Below are 25,521 nucleotides of genomic sequence, written 5' to 3'. Positions count from 1 at the left end.
TTCTCAGTGCAAAAGGCCAAAGAAACAGAATTACAGGAGAGAAAGAAGGAGGTAACTTTTGAGGGACGATTTAAAGGAGGAGTAAGTAGAAGCATTGCGGATATCTAAGGGAAGAGAGTTAAAGAAAGAGGGGGCATTAAAGCTAAATGAAAGTTTGAAAAGTTTAAAGTGGGGTCTGGGGATATGTAAGTCCCCTTTAGTGATCTGCCGAGTGTTCATGCGGCCATTTGCAGTTATTTTTGTGAGACACTGACAAATTGTTTGGGGAGCAAGATTGTGTAGAGCTTTAAAAGTTAAACAGCCATGTTGATATCGATATCTGTCATGGAAAGGAAGGGTCTTAGCACAAGAGAAGTGGAAAGAAGTTAAATGAGTAGTAGGAGGAAGATTAAGTAGGATGCGAATAGCTTTATTTTGAATTTTTTGAAGTTTAACGGTAGTAGTGGGTTTGGAACCCCAGACAGAGCAGCAGTAGTCGAGTCTAGATAGAAACAACGAATTGTACAAGAGGTGGAGAGAAGAATTATTAGTGAATTTAGAGGTGCGTGCAAGTAGGTAGGTGTGTTGTTTACGTGGAGTAAATGAACATATCCTGGCAGCTGAATTGTGTACTTTCTGTAAACGATGAGTAACAAAATCAGGCAAACCGACAAGCAATGAATTACAATAATCTAACTTAGTGGAAATAAAAGCTTGAACTAAAGTTTCAGTGGACTTGGAACTAAGGTACTTACGAATTCTTCAGATGTTACGAATAAATGATAAAAACGAGGATTTACTTACAGAGGAGACATGAGGAACAAAAGTGAGAGATTGGTCAAGAATAATACCTGAACTTCGGACGGAAAAAGCAGGGTTGATAATAACCTCATCAATATTAAGCGAAGGAAATTGAGGTCGAAAATTATTAGGAGCTCTGGTTTTCATATATTCAATGCGAGTTGTGAAATTTACTCCAAACATAATTATTATTATCCGAAGAGTCGTTGAGATATAATTAGGCCTATACTAAAGTTGAAGTAAAAAAGCAATGTATAAGCTAGTTCGATGTTATTAATAAAGTAGAATAATTCCGTTTTTAATGATGGGTAGTAATATCTTTATCAACATTTTCAGAATATTTATAAAAAAATGAACCGATGATAATGACAGAAGAAATCTGCAGGTGTTATATTTTATATATTACTCCTTAGATTGGCACCGCTACTGCATTATGGGCACCACTACTGCAGGTGTTGTTATATTTTATATATTAATCCTTAGATGAGCACCGCTAATGCAGGTGTTATTATATTTTATACATTAATCCTTTAGATGGGCACAGCTATTGCAGGTGTTGTTATATTTTATATAATAATCCTTACATTTATTTATTTATTATTTATTAATTTATTCTTTCTCTATATTGTAGGCACTTTCAGTACTATTACACTGATTTCCACAGTGGTACAGTTTAAACATAACAAAAATATATAAAATATAAAGAATTGTTTAACAAAAAATAAAAAGAATATAGGTACCACTACTGCAGGTGTTGTTATATCTTATACATTAATACTTACAGCAGATGGGCACCGCTACTGCAGGTGTTGTTATATTTTATATATTAATCCTTAAATTTATTTATTTATTATTTATTCTTCCTTTATACTGTAGGCACTTTCAGTACTATTACACTGATGTTCACAGTGGTACAGTTTAAACATAACAAAAATATATAAAATATAAAGAATTGTTTAACAAAAAATAAAAAGAATATAGGCACAACTACTGCAGGTGTTGTTATATCTTATACATTAATACTTGCAGTAGATGGGCACCGCTATTGCAGGTGTTATTATGCTTTATATATTAATCCTTAGATGGGCACCGCTATTGCATTATGGGCACCGCTATTGCAGGTGTTATATTTTATACATTAATCTTAAGATGGGCACCGCTACTGCATTATGGGCACCACTACTGCATGTGTTGTTTTATTTTATATATTAATCCATAAATTTATTTATTTATTATTTATTTATTTATTCTTTCTTTATACTGTAGGCACTTTCAGTACTATTACACTGATTTTCAAAGTGGTACAGTTTAAATATAACAAAAATATATAAAATATAAAGAATTGTTTAACAAAAAATAAAAAGAATATAGGCACAACCACTGCAGGTGTTATTATATCTTATACATTAATACTTACAGTAGATGGGCACCGCTACTGCAGGTGTTATTATAATTTATGGATTTCAAAGGCTTATTTAATCGATTTTAGAGTCTATTAATAATATGTAGAAGTGGAGAGGGGGGGGAGGGGGGGGGGGGTGGAGAGGAGTGGCCCCGGTCCCTCTCTGGCAACGCCCCTGATGCTGTCTCAATTATAGGGGGTTTTTTTTGCCTGAATGGATGTAATATAATTAATGAAGTACTGGTACTGGGTATTTATATTGCGCCTTTCCCTTGTGGTTATGAAGCGCAAGCCAACCCTAAAAATTTTTTAGAAAAACAATGGTCGACATAAAATTGGTCATTAGTCAAGAACCCCATGCATCACAATAGTACAGTCTCACAACAAAAACAAACCAAATAATACAGATTACAACTTTGAACAAGTACAGTATAATGGAGTGTTATTCTTATTAGTAAAAAATCTATCCAAATGTTCCATATGTCATTTATACGGATCAAATACGTCAAAAAAATACTTCAAACATAACTTGAATATGGAACAAATTTGAAATTATTTCATTTTTACTATAGTTAAGTATCAGTAGCTTAGGCTTATTTATCGTGAATTGATTCACCACGTAAATAATAATCTTCCGGCCCCGAAATCTAGACTCAGAAATACCGGGATGATGTCCGGCGTGGGATAAAAAGAATCTTTAATGTATGTTAAAACAGCTGTTTTTAATATAAGTTCATCATCTGGTACGTTATTTGACTGCATCTGTAATAAAGCAAGAATTAACTAAATATTTAAAAAACTGCTAAGAAATAAATTCAGTACTACTACGACAAACATAGTATATTTTTAGGCAACTTGATAAAATTCTTAGTGATACTGTACATCACATCCAGAGCATAAAAAAATATTCTGTTTTATAATGATTGTAAAAGATAATATAATATACCGTGGAATCCGAAAATATAGTTTATTTCATTGAATACAACACATAAAATTGGGCAACTCGTGTATATATAAACAGACATTGTTTTAATATTGTATTGCATCAATCGTGTAGGTCTAATTACAGGCCATATTTTAACCTGCGACGCTAAAAATGATCCGTTTAAATTACATTTGTCAGTGATATGGAAGTCTCCGGAGAGACTGCAAAACTTCAATAAAGAAACCTTGAAAATATATTTTTCTGCGTGATTTGTTAAACCTCTAAAAGTTTGTCTGGGCCCCTTACATAGGTCGGTAGAAATCTTCTCTGTAAATGTAAAGTTTTCTTGCGTAATACCGGCAAGAATACGATGTATGTAAGGACATAGTTTATTAAAAATGGGTTTTCCATCGGGACCACCAACCCCACTCCTCCGCCATGGGCAAGGTGAGGGGGTGGGGTGGGATCGTCGCATTTGGCCGGACCAATAAAAATTGCTTCCGACGCTCCTGATTAATCCTGGGGACCGCTACTGCATATTACGGGCACCACTACTGCAGGTGTTGTTATATTTTATATATTAATCCTTAAATTTATTTATTTATTTATTATTTATTTATTTATTTATTCTTTATACTCTAGGCACTTTCAGCATTATTTCATTGATTTTCAAAGTGGTACAGTTTAAACATAATAAAAATATATACCATATAAAGAAATGTTTAACAAAAAATAAAAAGAATATGAGCACCACTACTGCAGGTGTTGTTATATCTTATACATTAATCCTTAGATGGGCACGGCTAACTGCAGGTGTTGTTATATCTTATACATTACTCCTTAGATGGGCACCACTACTGCAGGTGTTGTTATATCTTATACATTACCCCTTAGATGGTCACCGCTACTGTTATATTTTATATATTAATCCTTAGATGGGCACCGCTACTGCAGGTGTTATTATATTTTACATATTAATCATTAGATGGGCACCGCTATTGCATTATGGGCACCACTACTGCAGGTGTTGTTAAATTTTATATATTAATCCTTCGACGGGCACCGCTACTGCATTATGATTGGGCACCACTATTGCAGTTATGGGCACCGCTGCTGCAGGTGTTGTTATATTTTACATATTAATCCTTAGATGGGCACCGCTATTGCATTATGGGCACCACTACTGCAGGGTGTTGTTATATTTTATATAATGAATCCTTAGATGGGCACCACTGCATTATGGACACCGCTACTGCATGTGTTGTTGTATGTTATACATTAATCCTTAGATGGGCACTGCTATTGCATTATGGGCACCACTACTGCAGGTGTTATATTTTATATAATGAATCCTTAGATGGGCACCGCTACAGCATTATGGGCACCGCTACTGCAGGTGTTGTTATATTTTATACATTAATCCTTAAATGGGCACCGCTACTGCAGGTGTTGTTATATTTTATACATTAATCCTTAAATGGGCACCGCTACTGCAGGTGTTGTTATATTTTATATATTAATCCTTAGACGGGCACCACTACTGCAGTTGTTGTTATATTTTATACATTAATCCTTAGATGGGCCCCACTACTGAATTATGGGCACCATTGCTGCAGGTGTTGTTATATTTTATACATTAATCCTTAGACGGGCACCGCTACTGCATTATGGGCACCGCTACTGCACCTTAAATTTATTTATTATTTATTTATTTATTCTTTATTCTGTAGGCACTTTCTGTACTACAGTATTACACTGATTTTCAAAGTGTTACAGTTTAAACATACAAAAAAATATACAATATAAATAATTGTTTAACAAAAAATGAAAAGAACATAGGCACCGCTACTGCAGTAGGGACACCACTACTGCAGGTGTTGTTATGAACACCCTAAAATTGAATATGGATATGAACAATATGAAATAATTGCCTGACTTATTTATTCTCAGTGCCCCTTAGCTGGGTCAATGCTACTAAAAACTGGTTTATCCACAGCAGACTCTCCTATAACTATAATACCATTACACGTAATAATACCTCTATTGACATATTTTTTAACAGCATTTCCACGTTTAAATCCAAAGTTGCTACCAATATAGGCCTTTCTTTAGTTAAGCTAAGGACTCTCTTTATTGCCAATTTGTTTCCGTTGTATGTTATTGTTTGTATTTTACTATATTTTATATATTGTATGTTTAAGACATCCTGTAATGGGCGATTCCGCTGTTGGATGTAATTGAAGTCTTAACTAGACTAGGCTTAGCCTATGCCCTACAGTAGGCATAGAGAAGTAATGCGAGGTAATTTATTAATATTATTATTAGGTAAGGCATACTTTAGGCTTTGGACTAGACTTCATCAAGTTGTAGCCTATCATAGACATGGGCCTGGCGAGGCTACATAGGCTATTCATTGTTTATTAGGCCTACTGCCGCTGGTGGTAGCTCCTGTTGATATCCTTTTGTACTACTTACAAGGTACAGTACATACAAAGAATACTAGGCCTATAATTTCACTTTGTTACTTTACACAAGCAGAAAAAAAAGTTCGCATGTAGGACAGCAGAAGTGTGTGTTCACTGGACTTTGTCGACAATAACATACAGCGCTAGGTGAAATGAATATTCAATTTGTATTGCTACTTAATTATTCATGAACCTGCAGTATAGCGTCGCCCATGTAACGCTTTCCGTATACAGTCTAGACCGACACGCGACAGCATTGAAAAATATTTAAAAATACATTATTTATAAACTACCCCCTCTTGCGGAATCAATATGGCGGAAACTAAGGACGCCATTATTAAGTACATTTGCAACCTATCGTAAAATAATGGAAGCGAAATTTAGTTGTAATTGATAATGCAATTGACATTTATATCTTTTATGGTTTCCAAGGTAAACTTTAAGCATTTTATAGATAATATGTAGTGTAAACGTAGACGTAAACTAGGTTAGGCCTAGGTGGTACTGGCCTATCTAGGCCTAGGCTAGGCCTAGGTAGTAGGTAGGTAGCTAGTAGGGTAGGGGGTGTAGGCCTACTACTACTAGGCTAGGCCCCTAGGCCCTAGGCCTATACTTATTACTACTACTAGGCTAGGCCTAGTACTGTACTAATTGGGCATTGGCTAGCCTAGGCAGTTTTAATTAAGCGTCGGACTATCCTACTACTACTACTACTAGGCTAGGCCTAGGCCTTTTTTCTAGGGTAGTGGTGGGTTTGTCTAGGCCTAGCCTAGTAGGCTGGGCTCGCTTGGGCCTAATATAGTAAGCGAGTTTAATAAATTCCATCTACAAACTAAAGTGCTCCCTCTTATTTAGTGTTCTAAATACTTTTGGCAGCTCACAACTATTCATCAAATATAAATATTAGCGCAAACCTTCAAGTGATTTAATTCCTTCTCTTTTCCTTTTCTGCACAGTAACCATCTATTCTTAATTACAGTAGAATAGAATTATTTATTACCTCTAATAAATCCATCTCAAAATCATTATCCTGTCCAACCAGAAGGTCATCACAAGTTTCTATGATGGCAAGGGTCCAGGGCCCAGTAAAGGTTCAGGGCCGAAGACTGATATAGCTTCTGCCTTATTACACATTGAATTACTTTTGGAACACACACTTAATGAAAGTATCAATGTTAGAGGTCTGGCTGAAATTTGTGAGGGCATTTCAATTGATTTAGGGCAAGGTTTTGGGTTGAGAAAAAAAACTGCTGGTCAAATAAGCTATAAGAAGGCAATTGAAATCAAATTACCACTCCATTCAACAGAGATTGTGTGTTACAAATTAATAGTGCCAGTATATAATTTCCTGTTTTTAAATGTTTGCACGAACAAGCATGCTCAGGTGAAAAATAGAAAACTTGGCTTTTAGTAGACACTATGTCATGATGTACTGTAGCAATTAAAGATGGCGGAAAAGTGTAAATCCAGTTTAGGCATGATGGGTACTACTAACACGAGGTAGGGGGTGCTCTATTGACAATCGAATACCGTCCGGAACTCGAACAAAATTGTGTTCGAAACTCGAACACGCGTTATAGAGACGCAGGACGCGTTCGCCACGAACGCCTTTTACCGTCATTTAAATCCAGATAATACACACATCTGCATGATTGAAGAACATAAAATAAAATTTAAAAAAAACAAAAACTCCTATATAAGGCAGTAGACACACGCTCCCACTGGGAATCTATTTTTAGAGTTAATCTCAGTGTGCTGCCTCATCATTACCTGTTACCAACATAATTATTATATTCTGTTTCTTGAATTAATGTCTTCTTACATTAACATATCAACTGTCTTTTACTTTCTTGAGGCTCCAATACAGTAAGTATATGAATATTAATATACCTGCAGGTTTTCCTCAGCAAATTGAAATGTTCCATCCATGCATTTGTTAAATTCCGCCTTGATTTCTGTAACAGTATTTTATATGGTCTTCCAAATACAAAACTGTCTGAAATTCAAAGGATTCAAAACATTGCAGCTCACTTAACCAGAACAAATACTTATACACACATTACACCTATCCTTAACGATCTCCACTGGCTATCTATAAAGAAACGCCTCATCTTCAAAGTCGTGCTAATAACATTTAAGACTATTAACACCGAGGTCCCAGCTTACATCAGAAAATCAATTATAATACATCACCCCACACATACTGTAGATTAAGATCATCATCACAGTCGAGCATTGTTGTGTCTAAGACAAGCACAGCATTTTATGGTGATAGATCATTTACATTTTCATCATCTAACCTCTGGAACAATCTTCCAGAACACATTAAACAATCTTGCAGTTTATCTATTTTCAAAACATTACTTAAAACTTAGACTGGCTTACATTTTCTTTTAAGGGCCCTATCTTGGTCACCATTTCTAAGAACCCGATCGTCTGTGGCAGGGCAATTGTGTATCCTGTTCCTTTGTTCGAGTCACCTAGGTATTGGTCTGGGATTACGCTACTGTAGAGTGGAGTCGGGTGACCCCTTGAAGATTTTGCATTTTTGTTGAACCAGTTTTATGTTTTACTTAATTTTTTAAAAACTTTTTTGTTTTATGTGAAGCGCATAGAAGCTTTTGTCTATTTCGTTAATACTTACCTGAATAACCGACTAATTGCCATTGTTCCCAAAATGGAACACCCCTTCGAAAAAAATGGAGCAGTCTGACCCAAGGCGCCACGTGCGAACCGTCTCCCTAACAAACGTCCTCATTCCCTTTTCGACGTTGTTCGAAGTCGGATCATCTAGCCTTTGAAAACTAGCAGGACTTTTCAAGCAATTCTGTTCTCCTTGGATTTATTTTTGCCTTGGATTTATTTTTGCCTTGGATTTATTTTCAACTAGTGGTTGACAAGATATCCTTTTTATTGTAGTCTCGATCGGTTTCCATGTCCGCTCGCAAGTCTTTATGCTCGGCGTGTGGGGGCCCCAAACCGAGTGTTAAGCTCGACCGGCACTCGGAGTGCCCGTTGTGTCGCTCATGCAGCAAGGCTGAGCCTTGCGAGATTTGTGCGGGCTGGCCCCCGACTAAGTTTGCGGCGGCTAGAAGCTTTTGCATTATATGCTATATAAATGTAACATTATTATTATTATTATTATTATTATTATTATTATTATCTGCCATTTCTATGTAATGAATTAGCAGTTGTCGATTCCAAGATATCAGTTGTGAAATTTTCACTAACAGCGTTTCAAAACCACACGTAACTATCTGGGTTGACAATCTTTTGTTAAATCATTTTTGATGAATGTCCCAATTCTCTCTTCTTACTGAAATCCTACCTGCTTCATTGGGGGTTCATACAGGCAAGCAACTCATCACATTCAAAATCAGTTCTTTCACATTTAGTAAATTTTTTTTCTTGACATGTTCCACAGGCTATGGAATAGAATTCAAGTATTCTGTTGTTAATAACTCCCTTTCAAAAAAAATGTTCATACTTGTTGTGAATATGGAGCCTCCAAAGCTGGTTAAAGCTACTGAAACATTATTTTGATATTATTTACCTAAGGAATTAGATCACTTCTAAAACCTACAGTATTTAAAAAACATGAACTTTTTTTCTTTTACTTTATTTAAAATGTTATTTTTTATGATAGGCATATGAATAGAAATACATTTAATTACCACAATTTAACAAGCAAGTAACATCAATAAAGCTTTCTTAATTTTCAGAAGTCAAGTTTATTATTAATACAGGTCACATCTAATACACAAGTTCTATTTTTGCCAGGTTACAGTGAAAGTTTTCCTGAATTTTTTTTTATTACTGCATAAGAGCAAAACAAGGTTCCATCCATTTAAGAATACTGTAACTTACACTGAACAAATTCATTTCTGTATCTATAATTATGCTCTATTTTAACTTTTTTTTGCTTATGTATCCCCCTTTTTTAAACAAGAATTGTGGAGTTTCTTGTACATTGATCATTGTCTATGCCTATTTTGTAAAAGTATAAAATGATTTTCTGTACCTCCGAGTCTTCTGCAGCTGAGCTACGAACAAACTGATTGATTTAAAATAGGATTAATTGTACCTTTCACAGTTAAGTGTTCACATTAAGAGTTTGCAACGTTGTTGTGACTCCCTACTAGCTATCAATCACCGGCTTTTATATCATTTTTGTTGCTCACCTTAGTGTGCTTTTCCATGCAATAATGTAACAACAGGGAGATTATTTATTATCGAAAATTGTAAACCACAATGTCTTGCGATAGATTACAATTTCCCATAATCCTCTTCCCAGTTTTCTTCTTTGATTTCCCCCCCAAAAAAAAACACTATCAGAAAAGGTACAAGAGTAAAAACTATCGCATACCATCATCATCGTTATTCACAATTATCAATATCGTTGCTGTCGCCCACGTTTTTGGTTATTTACCTTTACCCTGCCAAGTTACATTTAAACCAGCAATTGAATGTTGATATAAAGATAATATTGGTCCTTTCAGTTTCTGAAGAACAGTAACACAACTTTAGGATAACATTAACAGTACCGGTACTTATTTTTCTCTTTATTAAGGACATCTAAGATGACTAAAGATTTATCAAATCTAGGCTTGAAGAAGATCAATACCACTATAGGGGAGTTGGCCGATATTCACCAATACTCAACGCTGATACTAGACAACAATGTAATTGGCAAGATTGAACAATTAGAATCATGTCAGGATCTGCAACAGGTGAGGGCGCAATAGCACTGTATCATCTTTTCTGGATTTGCCACTTAGAGTTGACATAATGGGAAGCATTAATTGATCAATATAAATGCATTTCATGTTAAAAGAACATACATCATATTGTATTGGGCCTTTGGGATATGTTTTAGCTGTGACACACTCTCATTTAGCTAATCTAAAGCCTTACATCTAAGGTATTTGCGTTCCATTCCCATTTTCCTGAGTTCATTGACTGCCAATACCAAGACTATTGACATGATTGAGTATGTTCTTCATAAAACTTTTTAAGCCATATTTCCGCAGCTCTTATTACCCGATAAATTATCGGAAAGCAGCGATTATGTTATTTTTCGCTGAAAAAACGGGGTGATCCATGGAAGAAAGACTAAATATCCAACTACTCAATATTGTTGGAATATAATAATATATTGCCTATGTCTTTAATTTTTTTTCTCTATGTATAGGCCTAAGAATGAGATAAATTACCTGACCTTTTTCAAGAGGGGAAAAACCTTGAATTTTGAAGAACTTAAAGGTCATTAAAAGACACCTCAGAAGTCGGGAAAGCTCATTTCCGGCCATCTAGGAATCAAAATTTTCCTGGGCGAGGACCCCTTGACAATTTGGGATATTTTGGAAACATTTTGAAACCCCACCTCTTTCAACTCCTGTATCCGCCCCTGTGTTAAGTATAAAGAAGAAAGCCTGAAACGGCTGTGCTTGACTCGATGGTGCCTGGCTGGACCTAGGTCTATCCCTAATTATCGTTTATTGTACTGTAAAAAAAGCATATCAATGGGCTTATTCGTTGAGTAGGAATTTTTGTTGAGTATTATTTTCATTCGACTGGTTTTTTGTAAAATAGACTTTAATAGTTGACAACGAAAATTAACGTAACCAGAATGCGTTAATCAGCGTTAAATTATGCACGTGACCTAAAAAAATATGGCCGATTGGTCAGTTTAGCAACAACATTTGCGTTAATATAATTTAGATTAAATTTCAGAAAATAAAAATTATAATATTTACCCACAATGAAGTCAAAAAATAATTGTAGGCTAACAGAATTCAAAAACTGGATAAAAACAATTTTTTTTACAAAAAAACCCATACTGCCACAATCTGAAGTAGCCTTGATTACGCAGTGTGTATCGCGGTAGTATGCAACCATTTTGTTTTGTCGAGTATTTACCAGTTTTCTATTTGACTGGTCATCTTCGTTAAGTTGGTCACCTAGGTCAACAAAATGGATGTTTTGATGTTGAACACATTGCATTGTTTTCCATAATTTTGCAAGATGGGATAAAATATTTAGAGCGAATTTTAAGATAATTTATCAGAGAAATTGTCGGAGAAATTATAAGTGCTGCGGAAACACAGCCTAAGTAATTTTCATGTAAAATGCTCATTCAGAAATTTGGGTCCTAACTTCAGACAATTAGAATGGAAATTTTTCTATGTGTGGCTCAGATAACAATTCTGAAATTATTATGAAATGCTTCTGGGCTATTAGGCCTTCCTCTGTGAGGGGCTGTTAGGCCTTCCTCTGTGAGGGGCTATTAGCCTTCCTCTGTGAGGGGCTATTAGGCCTTCCTCTGTGAGGGGCTATTAGGCCTTCCTCTGTGAGGGGCTATTAGGCCTTCCTCTGTGAGGGGGGGCTATTAGGCCTTCCTCTGTGAGGGGCTATTAGGCCTTCCTCTGTGAGGGGCTATTAGGCCTTCCTCTGTGAGGGGCTATTAGGCCTTCCTCTGTGAGGGGCTATTAGGCCTTCCTCTGTGAGGGCCTAGTTCTGTTTGAATGCAGGCCCACCATCTCCGAATACCAAAACTAAACCAAATTTTGTTATAGGATTGGGTGAGTAATTTTGGTGTAAATTTTAAGTTTGGTCCTTCTGTTTGTGATTGGGTAGCACATCGGAAGACAATCCATTACTCTTTCTTAAGACTGTACTGCCCGGTGTATTGCATTCTTTAACACCTACATGGGTCGTATTGCACACAGGACTAACAGCACAACATCTCATCTGAAAGACGGGGCACTATCGTAAGTTGTATTTCACCTGAAACACTAAGAGAACAAGAGAGTGGCAAGTGGAATTGAACCATGGACAAGATCTGAAAGGATATTTGCAGGTCAGACAGAGCAAAGTGGCTACCATCAGTTTTAGTGAATTGAACTTAGCTGCTGTGGGGTTATTCTTAAGGAACTAGGTGCTGATAATATTAGAGCCAATACCATGCCATTTTTGACAAGGACTTGGAAACCATTGCACTTTGTTCAAGATCTCTAGATATGTTAGAAACTTTAGACACACAAGAAAAAAAATCAAACTCAATCGGGCCAATATTTTGGAAATACCGGTGTTGTAAAAAGACTGGTATGGTGCACTTAAACATGACCGATGTCATTTTTAAATTCTCTAATAATTGAAGTATAATTTTTTTACTGGTCACAAATTACTATAACTATCAGTACTTTTAACTTTTTGTGTAGGTTTAGAATCTGTACAAAAGGACTTTTCACTTTTGATCAATAGTGCCTTCAAAATGCTCATTAACAATAACAGGCTTTTGGCTAAATTGAACAGGAAGCCAATGACTCATATGAACAGAAACAAATCATAAATACAACCAAATGGATGCATTGATTTCATAAATCAGACAAATTTATGTTGCTGATGTGAAGGATTTTCACTTCATTAATGTATATAGACTATCATAAGTAGGATTTTAAAATTCAAATGACAAGAACTGAAAAAAGGACTTTAGTCTATTTCCAGGAGCTAATTTTGACTGAAATAGTGAATGATTAATGTTTTCAGTTAATGTATGTTGTACTAATGGGTTGTAATTGTTATAAAAAAAAACAAAAAAAAAACAATAATTGTGTACTACTGTAATGTACTATCAAAAGTAAGACTGATGATAGTACATATACTGTATTTCACAAGGTGTTACATAACACTCCTACTCTCTTAGGGGCAAAACCGAGGGCTCCTAACCAAAAGGGGTCCCGAGCTCCTCCAGGTAGAACCTTGACCAGTCTTTTCAGCCATGAAATTAAGTAGGCAGATTACTCACCCTTCAAAGTATTTCTGAGCAAAAATACTTTACTGACATGCAAGGGCTCCAACATTTTCTCGCCCCAGCCCCATTACTAGTAGTTACGCAATGATTTCGATTCGAAACTAAACTGGAATTCTAATACTGTGTAATTATGTAAAAAAGCTAATCAACGTTTATTCTTCTTGCATAAACTTAAGTCATTCAATGGTAGTTCTGAAGTTTTAATGTTGTTTTTTAAAAGTGTAATTTTTAGTGTTTTAGTTAGCAACTGTATTTCATATGGTTTGGAAATTTAAGTAAACAAAATCGCAGTAAAAATCCTCAGGATCTTGAAATCGGCCGGTAAGGTCATTGGATCCGAAGTTGAGAGTTTTGAAGACATCTATAATAAATCTTTACTTAAGAAATTAGACATCATTATTAAAGATCTTTCCCAACCCTTGCATCATGAATACACATCTAACAGAACAGATTTATATTTATTACAATTAGCATCAGGAAAAAGAATTTTACTTGTGAATTTTAAAAAGTACCATACAGGTGAATAATTAATAACCGTATAAACATGATTAAATTGGAAATTTTTAAAATTTAAAAAATATATTGCATAGATAAACAAGGAGGGAGAAAACATGATATCGATTATATAAAAAACAATGAAAATACTGTACAAAGGATTTGAAATTATCCACACAATTAGAATATTGAAAATTTAGAAATTTATTATTGCATACATAAAAATACAAATAAGTATACAAATATATAAATACAACAGAACACAGAATGCAATGTCCAAAGGTAACACACATTTAAAATACAATACATAAAAATCATAAACATAAACTTTACAAAAACAGCAAGGATATAAAATGTATCAAACAAAAAATAAACCAAGGAATTAACCCACACAGAAAATAAGCACTTAGGTATTATGAAGTAAAGATTATGATAAGCTGGTTTTGAACAAACTTAGGCTGTGGTAAAAAATATCAATTAAAAAATATAATTATGTGAAAGGTTTTTAAAAAAGAGAGCCAGGCGGTGAATAAAACCATTTTTAGTGCAAATGAATTGTTAAAGGGTACCATAAATAGGTCAATACAACCTAAAGTATAAAGTATATTAATTAGTGTTTTCTGTTTGCATAATTTCTAATTAGCTGTCCACAACATCAGGGGATTATTTGCTATGAGCTAATCAGAAATTATATAAAAAAAAAATAATAATAGTTGCACTTTTAAGTTTTAATTATATTTTATAATTAAATTTTATAGATTTCTGTGAAATTTAGCAATTTAGGTATTGTTACGTAATTGGGTAAAATCATGTCTATAATAACTTTAAAGACTAAAGTCATTATTTTGAATCAGGTTGCTTCCTTTTAATTGTGGTCCCCAATTCAATTCTATCCACTGCTCTTCTTGTGTTTCAGCTGAAGGTGCACAATATTTTGACGGAAACAAGCTGTTAGACTTGTGTGCAATATGGCTGATGTGTGTGACCACAGTACAATCTTTAGAAAGGAGTAAGGGGTTGTCTCCCCCTTGTACTGTGTACTCAATTCAGCTCCAAAATTCCTTGTGCATTAAATAATTCTTCAGGCATCATAGATTATATTTGGTGTGTTATGCCAAGGCAATCTAATCTATTATACTGTGATTCACCAATGTATAAATCACAGTCAGTGCTAAGCTACCAGCTTTGATTACTGCAATATTGTGTGGGGGAGATGAAGCAAGATTCTAAAGCATTTGCCAGTTTTAAATAGTATAAAAATGTGAATCATCGAAGTATGCATGCATTTGAAAGTGTTCTAAACTTAGTTTAAAAGGGAACTTTAATTCCTAATTATTTATTTAAAAAAAAAAAAAACTTTTTAATTTATCAAGGCAATAAGGATAAAACTAAATCGATAGTCTGTACAATAGCCAAATAGAAAGATACATTAAAAGATAATATCCGGTGCCTATTAAATTGTGGATTAATTTAGACAGGACCAGAAATAATAACTGTTGCTGTCAAAAATGTTAAAAAGATATATTGGCTTAGTTCAGACTAGGTTGATAAACCCGGCTAAACTCACCGGGTTTATCCACCTGCCAGTCTAAACTAGGTTGCTTATATTTTGAAATAAATTCATTTGGATCCAAATATAATTTGTATGAAATTTTTCATTAGTGTTGATCCAGCAAAATAAAAAACAATAGTACTCACACTATGTTTCGCGAACGATCCGTTCGCTTTTTCAAGTAGACTGGTGATGTTATTTCCAGTCTGGTCTGACGTCACCTCGATGCACTTCGACCTCAACAGCACCGAGGTGACGTCAGACCAGACTGGAAATAACATCACCAGTCTACTTGAAAAAGCGAACGGATCGTTCGCGAAAGGTAGTGCGAGTACTATTGTTTTTTATTTTGATGGATCAACACTAATGAAAAATTTCATACAAAATAGGTTGCTTATCTTAAGCCGGGCTGTGTTCCTATAGAAGCTAGGCCCGGCATGCCACCGTGTTTAACTTTTCTAAGCCGGGCTTTAATCATTGCGGGGGGTCTTGCATTGACTATGACCAATCTGCATTCAATTACGTACGCTGTGAGCAAGCATACGTTTCGCGAGCAATTGAATCACGTTTCCTGGTCACGGTTCATTATTATGCAATGCTCGCGCCTGGCTAATCCTGCTAGTCTGAATGCCCGGCAAAGTTAAGCTTAACTCAAGCCTGGCTTATATCCAATTCTGAACGTAGCCATTATTTACCAAAGTTCAAAGACTTTTTAGTGGAACCTGCTTCTATTATTCTACTGTATTGCTTTTCATCTTGTCTTTTTTTTTTTCATTATTGTTTGTAGTTTGTTTTTGTCATAATAATTAAGTTTGTTTCATTAGTGCAAAATACAGTACAGCCTTGTGGATGAATGTCTTCTTGGTTGATGAGTATTCATTGAATAAATACATTTTACTATTATTTTAATAAAAAGATTAATTACTTTATTATCTTATTACTAATACCATTATCATAGATTGATTGAAATAGTTATTTAAAAAATTGCTGTTGGTGAAATTTTAAAAAATGATAATTTAATCAATAAATGAATGATAAATTTGATTTACAGTAAATTACGATAACAAAATTAATAGCAACATTATATTATTCTATTTTCATAATTTCTTAATTAGCTATCCATAGCAAGCAACCGACTGGTACGCATGAATGGTGTTGCAAAGCTACGAAACCTGCGTGTTCTCAACTTACCCAACAATAGCATCCAAAGTATCGATGGTTTGAAGGATTCACTGCAACTGGAATGGCTTAATTTATCCGGAAATAATATAAAGGTATGATCAGTATATTCATTAGTTAGTGACTGATTGGATGATTAATTTAATTAAACCATTTATTCACCTAGTTAACCAATAATTTCAATAACTATTCATTTAATTAAACCATTTATTCACCTTGTTCATTTCTAATTAAGCATTTGTGCTTTGTTTGTTGACATACATACTTGACTGCAGGGAATATCTGAAACAGCTCACTCATAGAATAATAGAATTTATGAATTACCTCCTCTCCCACATCATGTATAATAAAATTTTGACATACAGTACAATAAAACGTCCATTTTACGTACCTGTTGATACCAAGGGGTATTCGTAAATTGAAAAATTTTTAATCTAGATTCTGTATCTATTGGTGTATCTCAATGTGCCGCTTTTTAAGACAGAGGATTGATCATAAACCCTTGATATGCCTGGCTGGTATGTTTTAGATAGTCAACAAAATGAGGAGTGATGATGAATGAGGGTGTCATTGGTTCGTTTGTGGCAGTTCGCTCAGTGCAAACTTGTCCAGGGTAGTCTAGTCGTGTATAAGGCATGCGTGAGAATAAGAATTACAATTACAAGTGTGGTAACGCATGATTGCCCAGAGTCCGTAGTCTAGTCATTTTTTTTATTAGCATCTAGCCTAATAATTTCCCTACTCTGATTTTGTATTTAAGAAATCAATTTTTATTAAGAATATAATATGCTTTATTACTTAAAAAATTTGACATTAGCAAAATCAACGATTTGTAAAACTGATTGTAAAATGGACGTTCGTAAAAATGTCTTACTGTATTAAGGAAATTCCCTTGCCTCAATGCAACACTAATAGAATTAAGATTGAGTTATGAGTTTGTTATCCTATTACTGCTCAACACAACTTTATTTTCGATAGTTAATGACTACTATTTTTTGTTTGGCACTTTATTAAAATTTTTTTGTGTTTTCCAATGCATATACTATATATGCCTTCACTTGATTCATTAGGGGTGAGGGGACTTCCTTGGTGGATGGAATGCTCACTAATCTTAAATTTAATCAGTCAGCTGTATCTGTCTTAGTGGGTTCCTTGGATCTATGTCACTTAGCTGGTGTTTGAGTACGGAATTTGTGGTTCTTGGGTCAGCGCTGTCTTGTAGGTCATTATGGTCTTTCCCAGTCCTCGAGACCACCACTTACCTGTACAATGTTTTCGTGTCAGGCATGTAATTGAAAATTTTCTTTTACAGAACCAATCACCCAAATTACACTATATTACTTGCTCATTTTGCTGTAATATGCAATTATTAAATTGAATTTAAAAAGTGTGTTCTCTGATTGTTATACTAGATAATTGGCAAAATAATAAAAAAAAAAATTTCAATGACTGAGTGTTTCTACTGTATCATTTTTTTGGCTGTAAAATTACAGGTAAAATTTTTTTAGTACACTAATTTCTATTCAAGTTATGAGCAAGTAAGTTTCAATGAAATATTTTTCATGGGACAATTCATCTTTAATTTCCAATGTTAATGTCAGAAAGCAATATACTATAGGTTTTCTCTCCCTTCCAAGGGGCAGATCCAATAATGTGTGTGGGGCATGATGCTAATAAGCTGTCTCTTATACACATCTAGATTTGGATAAGAGACAGTGATATAGGTGCACGTATATCCCGAATAATATAAAACAGTACGAAGTTAATCAAAATAAAGATGAACACGGTTGAAATTTCAGGATATAGATAATTTATTTTATGAATATTTCAAGAGCTCCTGCTCTCTTCATCAGCGGTAACCGTACTAAACATATAATAAAGTACTAACATACATTAGGTATGATATTAACTATGAAAAAATTATGTGATAACAATGTAAGAATAGAAAAGCTGGATATAAACTATAGCTGTGATGTCTAATAACAGTCAATGAATGTATAGCCACTTAGAATGCCAAGATCTTTATTAAGGCCTTGTTTATGGGTATTGAGGTGTAAAACCCAACGGGTACTGAGGTGTAAAACCCAACGCATCTCAGCACATCTTCTGGCTTTCGTTGTTATGTAACCATTGCCTATAATAATGAATCAAAGGTTAGATATTGAGTGGCCCGGTGAGTTAAAATGCTCACTGACTGTAGATTTTATATCTTTTTATTCCTAATGCAGCTTTTATGATGGTTCATTCTCGATCTTATGCTACAACCAGTTTCACCTTCATAATTACCATGGTTGCACAAATTACAAAAAATGATATACACAACATTGGAAGCTGAACAGTCTAACATCGGGGGCCGTATAAAGTGACTAGTGCCCGGTACTTCAAACTTAATATCAGTATTGATGATAGTGCAAAGTTTACACTTTCTATCTCCACATGGTCTGTTACCCTTTTCCTGGTTATGAGCCGGAGATAACAGTCTAGACGACGTTAATAGAGACTTAAGGTTGTGGGGCTGGCGTTGAGCTAGTACAGGTGTGCTCTCAAATGCAGATTTAATAGTGGGGTCTACCTGAAGGGTTTGTAGTCTTGTTTTAATGTGTTAGCAAATGAAGTAATCATAGGCTTATAATAAAAAATCATAGGTATGCGATCAGAGGTAGATTTATTCTTGTAAGTAAGGAGTTCTTGGCAGGTTTTAGACGAGGCCTTTCTAATTGCTGATTTGATGAACTTCAGTAGGTAATGACATTTAAGAAAATGGCTAATCAACGATGAAACTTGCTTCTGGTAGTCATCAGGTTCAGAACATATTCGCTTAAGGCGTAAACATTGACTGTATATAACAGTCAATGTAATTTTAACGATGTTGAATGGAAACTACTTAAGTCATCGTACTAATGGTTGTCAGTCGGTTTACTATATACAGAAGTACAAATTCGGCCATTATCTAGTTTAACATTAACATCTAAAAACGCAATTTCCTTGTGAGAGTGCTCAATAGTAAACTTAATAGAAGGATGATAATCATTAAAAAATGATTCCAAATGAAAAATACATCGTCTATATATCTAGAGTAATAGTCGGGTTTATGAGTTAGATCGGCCATTAAATTCTCTTCAAGTTCCCACATGAATACATTGGCATAGCTAGGTGCCATCTTAGTGCCCATTGCAGTCCCTTTAATCTGTAAGTAATGTCTGTCTTTAAAAGTGAAGTTGTTGTGGGTTAAAATGAATTTGATAATGGCACATATATCGGTGGCAGGTTCACTAGGTGCAAACTTTCGGATGAACGATTCACAGGCGGCTAATCATTGATCATGCGGTATATTGGTGTATAATGATGTTACATCCATGGTTACAAGCAATGCGTTTGCACTTAGATTTGGTATATTGTTGATCTTGTTTAAGAAGTGAGTAGTGTCCTGCATGTAACTATCAATATTGGTAAGCATAGGGTTGAGTATGGAATCAACAAATCCTGATAGTCGTTCAGTTAGAGTTCCAATTCCCAAAACAATGGGTCTCCCGGGGGGTGAAACATTGAGCGATTTGGCAAGATTGTAGATTACATCGGGATTGGTAGTTTCAGTTATATTATATTCGGTGTGCAGAGAGGTTTGTGCTTTCTTTATAAGTTTGGGAAGCTTGTGAAGTTTAGGTAAGCAATAAATCAAACCTGGTTTCGGTAGTTGAGGCAGTAGTGATTTAGCAGTGGACTTCATACCTTGGCTCAGGTCTTTCAACATCGCATTTGCTTCCTTCATAAATTGCTCCGTGGGATCTGAGGTTAGAGATTTATATGTAGATGTGTCATTTTAGTTGATTTCGTTAACATATTTGGTGGTGTCCAAGATAGTGAAGGTTCCCCCTTTATCAGCTGCTTTGATGACAATGTCGGTGTTCCGGCGGAAATCGTTAATGGCAGTACGTTCTTTTCGCGGGAGGTTTTCAGCGCTACAGTTCCCTTTGTTATTAACAATATTATTAAGGATGAATTTATCCAAGTGCGATTTAGCCGTGTTGACGAAGCTATCTATGTAACCAATTTCTATTTGCTGGAGGAGTGAATTGAAAGTTCTTCGATCTATTCTGCCTCATACTGCTTGGCTGAGTGTTAGTAGCATTGTTAGATTCCTTGAAAAATTCTTTGAGTCGGATCTTGCGTGTGAAGTCATCGAGATCAGCACACATATCTATAGCATCAAGGCTTTTAGTTGGGCAGTATGATAGACCTTTCTTGAGTTGAGACTTGATCATTAGAAAGTTCATAGGACGATAAATTAGCAATATCGTTAGAGTACGAATGAGTGGTTTTGATAACGTAAGACTGAAAACAGTTGAATAATAAATTGTTGTCGCATATATGTTTGAGAAGTGGGTCTGCTCTGGTGATTTTCTCGAATTTCTTTCGTAGGCAAGTGTGGAGTTCTTTCTCATAGACCGTTCTAAGGAAAGATTTTATTTCTTCATGTTCGGCACCGGTGACGAGATTAGACAATTCAGAATGTAAAGCAGATATTTGTTGTTTTGCTCTGTATGGCATATGCATCATTTGTGGCTTCACTCCGCAGTTTCTTTCCCAGTTCGTTACACAATACGTTAGTTCTAGTCGGGTTGGTGGATGTGTTAAATTCTCTTCAAGTTCCCACATGAATATATTGGCATAGCTAGGTGCCATCTTAGTGCCCATTGCAGTCCCTTTAATCTGTAAGTAATGTCTGTCTTCACTTAAACCCACAACAACTTCACTTTTAAAATTTAATGGCCGATAAACTCATAAACCCGACTATTACTCTAGATATATAGACGATGTATTTTTCATTTGGAATCATGGTTTAGATAAACTTATAGAATTTAAGTAATTTATTAATGATTATCATCCTTCTATTAAGTTTACTATTGAGCACTCTCACAAGGAAATTGCGTTTTTAGATGTTAATGTTAAATTAGATAATGGCCGAATTTGTACTTCTGTATATAGTAAACCGTAGTACTGTACTCTGACTTCAAGAATTTCCATCCGACATCGTTAATATTACATTGACTGTTATATACAGTCAATGTTTACGCCTTAAGTGAATATGTTCTGAACCTGACGACTACCAGAAGCAAGTTTCATCGTTGATTAGCCATTTTCTTAAATGTCATTACCCACTTAAGTTCCATCAAATCGGCAATTAGAAAGGCCTCGTCTAAAACCCACCAAGAACTCCTTACTTACAAGAATAAATCTACCTCTGATCGCATACCTATGATTTTTGATTATAACCCTATGATTACTTCATTTGCTAACACATTAAAACAAGACTACAAAACCCTTCAGGTAGACCCCACTATTAAATCTGCATTTGAAAGCACACCTGTACTAGCTCAACGCCAGCCCCGCAACCTTAAGTCTCTATTAACGTCGTCTAGACTGTTATCTCGGGCTCATAACCAGGAAAAGGGTAACAGACCATGTGGAGATAGAAAGTGTAAACTTTGCACTATCATTAATACTGATATTAAGATTGAAGTACCGGGCAATAGTCACTTTATATGGTCCCCGATGTTAGACTGTTCAGCTTCCAATGTTGTGTATTTCATTTTTTGTAATTTGTGCAACCATGGTAATTATGTAGGTGAAACTTGTTGTAGCATAAGATCGAGAATGAACCATCATAAAAGCTGCATTAGGAATAAAGATATAAAATCTACAGTCAGTGAGCATTTTAACTCACCGGGCCACTCAATATCTAACCTTTGATTCATTATTATAGGCAATGGTTACATAACAACGAAAGCCAGAAGATGTGCTGAGATGCGTTGGGTTTTACACCTCAGTACCCATAAACAAGGCTTTAATAAAGATCTTGGCATTCTAAGTGGCTATACATTCATTGACTGTTATTAGACATCACAGCTATAGTTTGTATCCAGCTTTTCTATTCTTACATTGTTATCACATAATTTATTCATAGTTAATACCACACCTAATGTATGTTAGTACTTTGATTATATGTTCAGTACGGTTACCGCTGATGAAGAGAGCAGGAGCTCTTGAAATATTCGTAAAATAAAGTATCTATATCCTGAAATGTCAACCGTGTTCATCTTTATTTTGATTAACTTTGTATTAAGGAACTGAAAACGTTGATCCTGATATTAATCGTAATCAAGATGCATTAACTGAAAAAAGATATTATATTACAATGTTTTGTTAATGCCAGATTACTTTATTCTTTGTTTTAAAAAAAAATTCTGTAGGCCATAGGCCAGATTTTTATTCTAACACATTAACAAATAGGCCTAGGCTAGGCCTAATAATAATAATAATAATACAGCATATACTTACCATATTCTAGCTAGCCTAGGCTAGGCCTAGAGTGTAGAAAAAAGGCAGGCTTCCTATGCCAGGCTTACTAGCCTACGTCTAACTCTATGTACGACGAGTAAAGACTTGACAACTAACTGGTATGTAGATCTCACTTCCAAAATCCATTTTTACGAATTATAAATAATCCAGTAATTCTTGGGAGTGTGCATTGTTTTTGAAGTTAGTTTTGTACAAATTCTTTAAACACTAGAACATTTATTTAGGGCCTAGGATTGGGCCTAGGTCAAGAAAAGCTAAATTCCTTTTTCAGAAAGTCCCTCTGCAGTGTAGTGGTAAATTATGAATTCTATCAAAAGTATGCTGCTGCATCCGCGTAATATTAAATTAATACATTTTTATAACATATTTGACAGCTGATTCATGTAAACATTGTCACGTATAAAATGCATTCGTGTATACTTGTTGTTTTTGTTTTTGTTTTTGTTTTTTTCATATAGAAAAAGACCTTTCTTGTTTTAATTGTTCCACCAGATTTTGCATGAACCCATTTCAAATAGACCAATATGCGATACACTTTTCTAAATTAAAAAAAAGGAGTAGATAAACTTCAAAATTAATTTTATTATTTTTAACCACACGTCTAATCTTACAAGCATTCAAACATTTATTTGCAGTTGATGAGATTTTGAAGAAAATGAAATCTTTAAAAACAATTCTGTCGACTAATCAAACAGGCACCATTTGTTTCAGTTGCCGGTCGACATTTTCAAAACAAAAAAATAAAGTAGATACACTTTTTAAAATAATTACATGTCTTAATAAAAACATTACAGACATTTTGCAGTTGATGGGATTTTGTGGGGAAAATGTTTTTAGCCAATAGTTCCTTTCAGTTGCCAGTCGACATGAGCCAAGTTCCTTTCAGTTCCGTTCAGTTCATTTCAGTTGCTCAAAGTCGACATGAGTTCAGTTCCTTTCAGTTTCGCGGAGCGCTCATGTCGACGAGTTGAGTTGAGTTCCTTTCAGTTCCGTGTCGACCTGAGCCTGCCTTTATTCAGATTATTGTTACAATGTGTTAGCGTTTAAGCAGTTTTGTTTGTCCCTTCACCCCAATTCACCAATAGTGGGAATGAGCATTGTGACATCAATCAAGTGCACTTTGTTGTTGGAATCAAAACATAACTAGATACAACATGGAGACTGTATGTTTAATAATGAACTAACATTCTGAAATACAACATGAGCCTGACCCAAAAGACTCATTCAATTATGTTTGAATTCTATCCTTTGGTCAACTTAGTGCATCTTCAGGAACGAAGATGACAAATCATTAATGTCTAATATGGTGTATATAAGCCTTATTATTGGAAGTCATTAGTTAGCGATAAACAAGCTTAAAACATACTTTTTTTCCAGTGTAATTAGGCACCGTTCATTAGATACATAGCCAATCATGCACACATTTTTACAGACTTCTATCTAAAGCACACTCATGCAGTGCATGTACTAATTCACCTAAAGCCTCTAGGTACGTATTTGTACTAACGGTAAAGAGATTCAATTATGATCACTGAACAGGTGTCTTATGAGGTAGGTGAACTTTCGACAGATACTGTTTTTGTCAAGTGAATACATTTCAATATATGAATTGGATTTCACTGAATAGACCAGTTCGGTGATGTTTGTTTACAGCCGGTCACATGACATAACGTTGGTATACCATGGAAAACATCACAGTGTGATCAGTATGAAAGTATAGGAAAGGGTAATGTTATGGTCGCAAAAACAACCCCCCCCCCCCCACTGAGAAATAAATGGCAAAAAAGTCAATATGATTATTCAGAATAGTGATTTTTTTACTTATCCTAGCATTCTCCTAGCATTGTATGCTTTGAAATTTAAGTGATCCTTCGTATATATATTTTGTAATATTTCATAACCACTCTTTTTTTAACTTTTCTGCCAGTTTTTAAATATTCAAAAATGAGTATCATCAACCTTTCCCAGTTTTATGTCAAAAAAACTTTTTGTGTCTTAGGAAAATCAGTTCTACAACATATTAACAATTTTTTCTCTTCAGATCCTGTCTACATATCTACTAAGGCAACATTGGGCTTATCTGATTTTTCGTTGAGTATTTTTTTCATTCGACTGGTTCGTAAACTAGATTTTGTTGACAACGAAAATTAACGTAAACCAGAGTGCGTTAATCACCGTTAATTATCCACATGACCAAAACAATCATGGCTGATTGGTCACATTTGCAATAATATAATTTAGACTATTAAATTTCAGAATATAAAAATTATAATATTTACCCACATGAAGTCAAAAAATAGGCTAACAGAATTCCAAAACTGGATGAAAACTTTTTTTTTACGAAAACCCATACTGCCACAAGTCGAAACTACCTTGATTGTGTTTATCAACCAATCACGGCCTGGAATGGTAAGCTTTGCGGCTAATAAATGCGTCTGCACGAGTCTAGTTGGCAGCGAAGAATGAGCCGTTTTGTGGTGCTTGCAAGGGTGGGTGAGACAGTAGCTTTTCAGCATTGCTCTAGGATGATTTTCCTTTACATTTATGAAT

The 25,521-nt window shown here is 34.8% G+C and overlaps 1 protein-coding gene across 3 annotated transcripts in view; it reads left to right on the top strand.

Annotated features, from left to right (window-relative positions):
* The first annotated feature begins 5,847 nt into the window (after positions 1 to 5,847).
* LOC117113933 overlaps positions 5,848 to 25,521 on the top strand; it is a 73,393-nt gene continuing 53,719 nt past the window's right edge. The window contains exons 1-3 of one of the 3 annotated variants that reach the window (XM_033257445.1): positions 5,848 to 6,004; positions 10,143 to 10,302; positions 16,548 to 16,706. In XM_033257445.1, coding sequence (XP_033113336.1) covers positions 10,153 to 10,302; positions 16,548 to 16,706 — 309 coding nt within the window. In that variant the 5' untranslated portion in view covers positions 5,848 to 6,004; positions 10,143 to 10,152. The remainder of the gene's footprint in view (positions 6,005 to 10,142; positions 10,303 to 16,547; positions 16,707 to 25,521) is intronic. The other 2 variants (XM_033257444.1, XM_033257443.1) reach the window with 2 other exon arrangements.

The sequence above is a fragment of the Anneissia japonica genome, unplaced genomic scaffold (genome assembly GCF_011630105.1).
Source record: "Anneissia japonica isolate Jap-2015-1 unplaced genomic scaffold, ASM1163010v1 scaffold1417_len1240632_cov203, whole genome shotgun sequence".
Taxonomy (NCBI): Eukaryota; Metazoa; Echinodermata; class Crinoidea; order Comatulida; family Comatulidae; genus Anneissia; species Anneissia japonica.
Note: the sequence above shows the minus strand (reverse complement) of the source record. Positions and strands in the feature narration are given on the sequence as shown.